The 10,323-nt window shown below is 33.9% G+C and overlaps 2 protein-coding genes across 2 annotated transcripts; one reads left to right on the forward strand and one right to left on the reverse strand.

Moving 5' to 3' along the window:
* The first annotated feature begins 477 nt into the window (after positions 1 to 477).
* LOC146919924 (fatty acid elongase 3-like) lies at positions 478 to 1,699 on the forward strand. The gene has a single exon (XM_085713306.1). It carries the CDS (start codon positions 567 to 569, stop codon positions 1,473 to 1,475), a length of 909 nt encoding a protein of 302 aa, XP_085569432.1. The 5' UTR covers positions 478 to 566; the 3' UTR covers positions 1,476 to 1,699.
* Positions 1,700 to 5,524: 3,825 nt separating this feature from the next.
* On the reverse strand, positions 5,525 to 7,668 carry LOC146919925 (calcium uniporter protein 3, mitochondrial-like). The gene is made up of 2 exons (XM_085713305.1): positions 7,020 to 7,668; positions 5,525 to 6,163 (listed from the first exon to the last, which is right to left on the reverse strand). Exons 1-2 carry the CDS (start codon positions 7,662 to 7,664, stop codon positions 5,693 to 5,695), a joined length of 1,116 nt encoding a protein of 371 aa, XP_085569431.1. The 5' UTR covers positions 7,665 to 7,668; the 3' UTR covers positions 5,525 to 5,692.
* Between the last annotated feature and the right edge of the window lie 2,655 nt (positions 7,669 to 10,323).

Genomic DNA, 10,323 nt, shown 5'->3' on the forward strand with positions numbered 1-10,323 from the left:
CATATCACATCACCAAATTATCACATCTATTTCATCATTATTTTTTCTCACGTTTTCTCTTAGTTAAAGGTGTAACACCAACATGAAATGTACACAAACCATTTTATTTTAGTTTTATATCCTCGGGGAAATTTGACAAACAATTATTCATAAAATCCATGTCATCTAGACCAACAATATTACACCACGAACAAACAATGGCAACACTATAATACTTGTTGTGTATGCCACAAATTTAATCTCTCTAAAATCATCTTCAACAAAATTCAAACAAAATGTCAAAAAATAGAAAATTCTACAAAGGTGGTTCATGTTTGTATTAGGAGTGCTTTTCGAACCTCTTCCTTTATATGTTATTTTAGGTAATTGTTGTTGTTGTTTATTTTTGGGTCGAGTATCCCTTATACTTTTCCTCAATTAATGGGTCAAATATTAACTATATTTCTTTCATTTTTTTTCTTCTATATATATCATTTTGTCATTCCAAATAAAGAACAAAGTAATTGGAACCTAAAATACAAGGAGAGGAGTCTCCGTAATCCTCCGACGGAACCCTCTCCATCACCATGGATAATGCATTCAGGGTGATTCAAATCCTTAATTTCTACCTTTCAGAACACCCTTCCGTAGTTGGATTTCGATGGAGTCACACTCAATCTTGGGGTTCAACATGGTCCTTTATCTTTACCTCCATAGCAATTTACATTATAACCTCTCTTTTACTCCACCTTTTATTATCTATCTTTCTTTGCCATACCAAACATATTCCACTTGGGCCTTTACCTGCACTTCATTCTCTCACCGTGTCCATCGTATCCACCATCATATTCCTTGGAATATTACTCTCCACCGTCTCTGAAATCAAAGAAACACGATGGTTTTGGCGTCGATCAAAAACCCCTCTTCAATGGCTACTTTGTTTTCCTCTCGGTACTCGCCCTTCAGGCCGTGTTTTCTTTTGGTCTTATATATTCTACCTATCTCGTTTCCTTCATATGTTTATAACTTTTTTCGCCATTCTAAGACGTCGTAAATTGGTTTTCTTACAACTCTTTTACCATTCCATTTCCACATTCATGTCATTCTTGTGGCTAGAATTCTCGCAATCGTTTCAAGTGCTTGCAATTCTTTTTACCACCTTGGCATATTGTGTAATGCATGGTTACAGATTTTGGACCGCATTTGGGTATGGCGGCGCAAGTCTTCCACTTGTTTTGAATTTTCAGATGTTGTTGTTGGGATGCAACCTTGTTTGTCATGTTGGTGTTCTTTTGTTGCATTTATTTAGAGGTGGATGTAATGGAATTGGTGCTTGGGTTTTCAATTCTATTTTGAATGGTGCTATTTTGCTGTTGTTTGTTAATTTTTATGTAAGGGCTAATGGCAAAAAGAAGAAGAACGAGATTGTTGGTGATTGCTCTCTTGTCTTAGGTGCACAAAATAATGCAGATACTAACAAATTGAAGTCCAATTGAAGCAACAAATAAGGCATCACATAAAAGGATTGTATGTGATTAAACTTTATTGGTATTGGACAACTACATTTTTTTTTTTTTGCAAAAATTTGCATAGGTAGAAGAAAATAGTATTGTTTAGCAGGTTTTGTTTTTGTTGGAGGGTTGCCGTGTAGCACTAAATTGGTTTAGCCACGTATTGTACATCTTTATTTGAATGATGGCAGTTTGTTGTATTCTCTTAAGCTGTACTTCTGTTTAGAGCTTTTTTTTTTTGCATGCCTTGTGCTAATTTGCTCTTTATTAATAAAATTTTGCTCATAAAAGAAAAAAGAAATAGGAAAATGCTAGATATAGCGAAAAAACTTTTCACAAATCCTTCACGATGGTTAATTAGCATTGTCGGATTGGTTAATTGTTACAACTATCTGACTGATTTGTCAGATTTCAAAATTATATTAACAAAGCGGTTTTGCTTATTGCTTTTAATTAATTGTTTAAGATATTATAAAAGAGGTCCACATTCTCACAAAATAAAAAGGATGTCCACGTTGCTTCGTAAAAAATTCAGGAAACATGTTTCACTACATATAGCAACACTCAAAAAAAACATGCTCGCATGCGGCTGAAATTTTTTGTTTCCACTCAAGGGTATCTCAATCATGCTAGTAAAGTCATTGTTTTAGACACGTTCTCACAGAATATGAAAGAATTTTTAGACATCCTTTTTAGACAATATGCCCTTGAATAATGAAAGAATATGAAATGTGACAATCATCAGATATGCCTACAGACCTTCCCATTGCAAAGCTTTCAGCCTTAACCTCTTCATTATTTCACCTTACTAATTATGTTGGACTTAAAACTCCACCTTGATAAACCTCATATTATCTGCTATATCAGTATTGCCATTCACTACTAACAAAAACTTGCGGCAAACTAAACTTATAGGCATATTGCAGGTCACACTTTGAACACATGAAAGTGGGCTATTCCACCAACTGGGAAAAACAAGATTTTTATTGCTTCCTTCCCTACTAATAAACCTAGACAAAGATAATTGTTTGATGTGGTCCACCACCTCAACAATGTTGGCCACTTTCCCGTTGAAAAGAATATTGTTTCGCTCCAACTAAATACACCACGTCGTTGTTAGCCATACTAAATGAGACACTTTCTTTTCGAGAGCAAAGTGAATAAAATTGCAGAAAAATTGTAATAACGCCATCCCCCCGCGCCACCATCTTCCAGTCCAACCAAATGAAAACTAACTTCCAAATTTGGTGACGTTTTTGTGCAACTTGCGAATAAGTGACTCACCGATTCAATACTGTTAACACATACCACACAACATTGTTCATGCTCATCTGTAATGACCCCTCTTCTCCACATTCTACGTGTGTTGGTAGCTTGTCTTGTAGTAGTCTCCAACCAAACACAGTTATCTTCGATGGAACTGAAGTGATCCAAAAACGCTCAATAGCCGCCAATAATGCCTCATCAAAAGCTGCTACAGTTTGACAATTAATCAAGACTGAATAACTACTACTCACCGAGAATCCGCAACACTCACAAGGGAGTCAAAACCGTGCGTCTGAAACCTCTGTCGGTAGCAGCACATTCGCAAGTAACTCCATCAGTTCAGCAGCTTCTTGCCTCGCATTCTAGTTCAGATCCAATAACCAATTTCAGCACCAGTTTTCTGCTCTCAGTCCCACTTACCTTCTGTGCTATGCTCTCATTTTCATTCAAAGCCAACCAGAATAAATTTGGAAATTTCTGGTGTGAAGGTTGATCATCAATCCACCATTCCTTCCAGGCAATACACTACTACCGTTATCAAGCTTACTTCGTATTTCTTCAGTGAACCAATTTGAATCAGATTCACATTCCAAACGAATTAAATATATGTCTGCCACCACAACAAATCCATCCTTCTGAACTAAACACTTTCTCTTGTACCGGATCATAACGAAGGTATCTCCATAACCACTTACTCAGCAAAGAAACAATAAAAAAATGCAGATTTTTTACTCCAAGCCCACCATCTTCATTTTTCACCTTAAATTTTTTGTCATGCACATCATAAGCGTGCGGAAACTTTTGATTCCAATGTGAAAAATGTAGTTTCAAGTAAACACACTTCTAGTCGCAAGCTACTCGTTTTCCAAACACACTAAAACTCAAGCATCAAATTCAAATAAAAGTGATAATAATAATTGAGGAATACAACAAATAAAATATGGTTACACACACGGACAAGTTAACTCAACTCAAAATAACATCGTCAAATAAAATTACTTTGAACTTATTTTTTTAATGACAAATGTTAGTAGTAATTAGTCGTTAGATTAGTTTGATCCTTATATGTTCACCCTTCGATGTCAAAATTGTGAAGCTTCATAAGGCGCTTCTGCTTCGAGCTGAAACGAGCTTCGTAAAAACTTCTAAAAGAAGGTTCTTTCCCGGTCTTGAGGAAGAATGTATAACCAGTCATAAAGTACACGGATGTTAAATAGAAACAAATGGTTCGACCACCTCAACAATGTTGGCCACTTTCCCGTTGAACAGAATATTGTTTCGCTCCAACCAAATACACCACGTTGTTGTTAGCCATACTAAATGAGACACTTTCTTTCCGAGAGCAAAGTGAATAACATTGTAGAAAATTTGTAACAACATCATCCCCCCACGCCACCATCTTCCAATCCAACCAAGTGAAAACTAACTTCCAAATTTGGTGACGTTTTTGTGCAACTTGCGAATAAGTGACTCGCTGATTCAATACTGTTAAAACATAACACACAACATTGTTCATGCTTATCTGTAATGACCCCTCTTCTCCATATTCTATGTGGGTGGGTAGCTTGTCTTGTAGTAGTCTCCTACCAAACACACTTATCTTCGATGGAACCGAAGTGATCCAAAAACGCTTAATAGCCGCCAATAATTCCTCATCAAAAGCTGCTACAGTTTGAGCATTAATTAAGACCAAATAACTACTACTCGCTGAGAATCCGCGACACTCATTGGGGAGTCAAAACCGCGTGTCTAAAACCTCTGTCTGTAGCTGCACATTTGCAAGTAACTGCATCGGTTCAGCAGCTTCATAATCATACCTCTCATTCAGGTTTGGATCCGATAACCAATTCCAACACCAGATTTCTGCTCTCAGTCCCACTTACCTTCTTCTGTGCTATGGTCACATTTTTATTCAAAGCCAACCTGAATAAATTTGGAAATTTCTGGTATGAAGGCTGATCATCAATCTGAATCAGATTCGCACTCCAAACCAATTAAACATATGTCTGCCAATCTGAATCAGATTCGCATTCCAAACCAATTAAACATATGACTGCCACCACAACGAATCCATCCTTCGGAATTCAATTCTCTTGTACCGGATCATAATGACAGTTTATACGGCGCTGTGTTCCGATAGGCATCTCCATAACCACTTACTTAGCAAAGAAACAATAAAAAAATGCAGATTTTTTACTCTAAGCCCACCATCTTCATTTCATCTTAAATTTTTTGTCATGCACATCATAAGCATGCGGATGGAAACTTTTGTTGCCAATGTGAAAACTCATGTAGTTTCAAGTAAACACACTTCTAGTGGTAAGCTACTCGTTTTCCAAACACACACTATAAAACTCAAACTTGACCCCAAATTCAAATAAAAGTGATAATAATATTTGAGAAATACAAATAAAATATGGTTGCACACGGACAAGCTAACTCAACTCAAAATAACATCTTCAAATAAAATTACTTTGATTTTTATTTTAAATGACAAATATTAGTGGTTAGTTGTTAGATTAGGTTGACCCCCTTTTTATGTAGAAATCACAATTAGCTTCAACTTCGAATTGTTAGAGCATAATTAAATCAGTGGACTATATATGTTCACCCTTAATTTGTAATGAAACTTTGATTTCTCAAAATGTAATGTATTATTTATGTGACATTTTACAAAAGAAATTTTGGAATAAACACTCTGCATTCGTTTTACACATAGCCGCATCTAATTCTAACACAATGTTAGCATGTATCTTAATCAGCACATCTAATACAAAATATAGGGGATTTTAAACCCAAAAATTTCAGTCAAAAAAACCCCAAATATGTTTTTCAATGGGGCAAGTATTTGTTGTATTCTAATGTCAATGGAACAAGAATATGTAGCTAAGGTCTCATAACCTGCTACATCTTTATTTTTGTTTTAGGTCACTATATCAGTGATGTAAAGAATTTTCAGATGTGAGAGCAGTGGAGGAATCAAACATAGGAGGAACATTGGGAGAACAAACGTTGCTAAGCTTATTGTACTTTTCAATGTCAAAATTGTGAAGCTTCATAAGGCGCTTCTGCTTCGAGCTGAAACGAGCTTCGTAAAAACCTCTAAAAGAAGGTTCTTTCCCGGTCTTGAGGAAGAATGTATAACCAGTCATGAAGTACATGGATGTTAAATAGAAGCAAATGGGTTCCATTACATCCCAAGTAAGCTCCCAAAATGTGAGTCTCATTAATACTGCTGTTTTCACCATAATGAAACCCAAACCTCCCCAAAGCTCACGATCAACCAAGGCTTCGGCTTCTTCGTCGATGGCCAACTTCTTTTTCTCCATTTCTTCGTATTCTTTTCTTACTGAATCTGATACCTTTATTCCCGGTGTAGGAAGCAGACTTTGGAGTGTTTTGGCTACCTGTATCACAAAATTTTACAGAGTTTGGGTAAAACTTATCTTTTTTTTTTCCTATTTACTTTTGGTTTTTCTTCTAGGAATGACACAAACTTATTGTGATATTGAAAGACTTCACAACTATACCTAAAAGGGACATATATTATAGAACAAAATTACTAAAACCTATGAACCATCAAGTGTATGTTTAGATGAACCGTGAGTTTAACGAAATCACATCTCCAAAGTAACTTTTGTCAAAATCACACTTGGACACCATAATTTCATCGAACTCATTGTCAATCGAAAGACGCATGTCTAACTTAAAGGACAAGCATGCCATTACCTTTAACCTAAGGCACACGACAACGTATATTCTTAAAAAGCTTAACCAAGAGAGAATTGGAAAATAAAATCCCAATTGTGAATCCTCCTTGATTGAATCTAGGACCCCCTAACTTTCAATTAATTTTATACTTAGCATATATTTTCTATTCTAAATTTCTAATCCTAGTCTAAAAATAATTAAGGGCTAGTTGAATGAATGAATGATAGTGATGAATGAAAGCTCTGGTGGGCTTTTAGCAGTCCTTTAACACTTTTCTCGAAACAACAATGTTTCATTTTCCTGTGGAAGAAAAAAACGAGAAATAATCATAAAAAGATTATCAGTTTCCAAATAAATGGATAAACTATAATCACTTTGATCAAAAATCAACCTATCTTTGATCTTCACCATTTCCATCATTAACATTACATTATTACCCCTCTGTATCAACCCACAAATTAAATAAAACATATAACAACCCAATAATAGATTAAAAAACTCATAAACTTGACTAAGAAATAAATGAAAATTAAATGAGAAATAATAATTTACCTGTTCAGGTCTAAGAAAAACAACATCTCCTAAGATAATCACAGCCGCAGAATCATCAAGCATCTTCACAATCTTAACCGCTTGATCATGATCAGAACAATATTCAGAACAAATTCGAATCAATTCCGAAACCGTTACGCAACTCTTTGATGATTCTCTCAGCCTTGATTTCACCATCTCTAATTGCGCCACCTTCAACAATTTCTTCACATCTCCGACGCTAACACCGTCCTCCTTCGGCGTCGCCGGTTTCTCCGCCGGCGTTTTGATGATCAATCCATCCAACCGAATACGATTCCGTCCATTGTCCATTGTTTTCAGCTTCTCCATCAGGTTTGGTTGATGAAGCTCTGATTTGAACCCGGTTTGTTGTTTCGGTTCAAAACCGGTTCGTTTGTGAATGAATCTCTTGAATGCACCATTATCGCCTGGTTCTGGAGAAATATCAGATTCGGATTTTGAAACACTGACGGAGGAAGATGAAATACGACAATTCGTGAGATTTTGTGATGAGATTTTGGTTATATTGAATAACCGTTGTGCGAGCGTTTTCTTAAACGCCATTGATGATAAATTCATAGAAGAACAAAATTGAAATTGAAAGAAGAGAATGAAAATGAAAATGAAAATGAAAAGGAACAACATTGATGAAAATGAATGGTGAAAGAAACGAAATATATAGTTCTCCAAAACAAAAGGATAAGAACACACGTGATAATTACAATATCAAATTCTCGTACGATATGATAAAACCGAACATGTGGCGGAAATATGATCGTTGGATTTGATTTGAGATTTGAAAAACGTGTGTGCTGAGTAGATTATGATAAGGATAGGTTGTGTGATATGTCGAAATATTGAGTCAATATATCGTATTAATGGATAGATAATAAGATAAGTTAAGTTAAAATTAGAAAGGGTGAAATTATCGTTATTAATAGCGTGTAAGGAGAAAACAGCGAGAAAGTGGGAGTTAATAGATGCGGCTACTCGTTGCTGTGTCTATGCTAAACGTGTCGCCACATACACCTAATCAAAGACTAAGTTTTGTTGTTAGCTGCCATAAATGGAATTAATACTATTGGAGTCTGTTTTTATGCTTTTTTGTTTTGTTTCTGGAATGTGCTTTTTTTTGCATAAAATAAAAAGGAATAATTATAATTAACAATAATGTAAAATAATTCATTTGATCACTAATATTTATTTTGTAGATTCATTGAAAAATTGATGTATGTAGTCTATATTTTAAATCAAACACATCAATTTTTTAAGGGTTAATTATGTTTCTAGTCCCTATAAAATAGCGACCTTGTAAGTTTAGTCCTTACTTAATTTTAATAGCATTTTTAGTCCCTATAAAAAAAAATTACTTATAATTTTAGTCCCTGCTAAAACAAAGTTTGATTAATTATCCTTAAACTCTTAAATTTTTGAACGATTTTTTTGAGACAAGATTAGAACACAATGAAAGGTTCGTTTACTAAAATTTAGAATTTTCAGACATGAAATGAATTAAATATGAATTTTTTAAAACGACAAAAGTTAAAGATAAAAAGTAATAAAATCTGGATGTAGAAATCAAATTTTGCGATAATTTTTTGCGGAGGAACTTTTAGTAATGTTCTAAACATGTCTGCAAAAAATTGTTCAAAAATTTAAGAGTTTAATCATAAATTAAACAAATTTGAATTGAGTAGGGACTAATACTCAGGGCAAAAAAACAAAATTAGGGACTAAAAGTGCTATTAAAATTAAGTAAGGACTAAATTTACAAGGTCGCTATTTTATAGGGCTTAGAAACATAATTAACCCATTTTTTAATGAATTTAAAAATATTTGGTTATAGTAGTGACATGAAAGAGTATTGAATGTAGGGATAACTACTAAATATGAAGATTTTAAAAATCTTTTTGACATTTACTTTGAATAAGATTATATGAAAAATCTTTTCCATTCTTATTGGTGGATTAAGGCTGCTAATGTTAACTTGTACTAGCTGTTCGGCGTTGGTTATCGTGCCCGCTCGTATGTTTGAGCATCGGTTAATTTTTGGATCTTTAAGTTTTCTTTGATATGCCTTGTACTAAAGGGGTTTATTTTGATTTATTAATATATTTGCTTAGTTTTTATAAAAAAAAAAAATCACAAACTGTTTTATGAATAGAAATTGATATTCATATCCTAATGTTTACACATCTTATCATTTAAATATAGTTTGATTATTCTTGGCTATTGCTTAATCAATGATCTGCATATTATAATTGAATTGTATTGTGTAACGCCCTCCTCTTTATTTAATTATTTTAAATGAGTTTTAGAATATATTTATATGATTAGTGTGATTTATAAGATTTATGTGATTTATATGATTTTAGGGAAATTTATGAGACGTTGTAACTTATTTTATTGTTTAATAAAATAAGATTCGAAAATAAAATAAATATTAAGTTGTGGGGTTATTTTGTGTAGAAATATATTTGTTATTTGTTATAGATATATTTGTTATTTGGTGTAGAAATATATTTGTTATTTGTTATAGATATATTTATTATTTGGTGTAGAAATATATTTGTTATTTGTTAGAGATATATCTGTTATTGGTGTATTATTATTATTTAGTGGGGGAGAGATATATTTAATTTAGAAATAAATAAGATTATGAGGAATATAGTAGTTTTGAGGTGTAGGCGAAATAAGAAGGGGGTTAGAATAGAAAGAAGAATAAGTTGTTGGGCCAAAATAGATTTAGGAAGAGCGTTTAGTATTATAAATAGAGAAGCTTAGGTTAGAAAGAGTTTACTGGAAACCGCTTTTTGGAAAAGAGGAGAACAAGAAAGAAGAGAAGAGAAGAGAAAAGTCAAGAGAAGAGGAGAAGACCTTAGAAAAGAAGAACGCTGCTGCTGATTCAGGAATTAAACTAAGGTAAGGGTGAGACTAATTTTCAATATTATTAAGGGTATAATTCTATAGGATGAATTTAGCATGATTAGGTTAAGTTTTGGTGAGAATTGAGAATTAGGTTTAGGATCAATTTTGATGAATAAATCAAGAACAGATGTTAGATTGATGCAAAATTAGTATACAGACCTTAGATATGACTTAAGATGATAATTAGATGCTATTTGGATGAAGGAATCATGAATATAGGTGAAAAGTTGTGATTTTTAGGTTTCTGGCCGTACTGACATTCATCGCTCGCACCTGCGAGCAAGAACACTCGCATCTGCGAGCTAGAACCCAGAACTCGCAACTGCGAGCAATGCACTCGCAACTGCAAGTGACCTGTGAGCTCGCAACCGCGAGC

The sequence above is a fragment of the Medicago sativa genome, chromosome 5 (genome assembly GCF_051527215.1).
Source record: "Medicago sativa cultivar Bolivia chromosome 5, Bolivia_mono, whole genome shotgun sequence".
NCBI classification, from domain to species: Eukaryota; Viridiplantae; Streptophyta; class Magnoliopsida; order Fabales; family Fabaceae; genus Medicago; species Medicago sativa.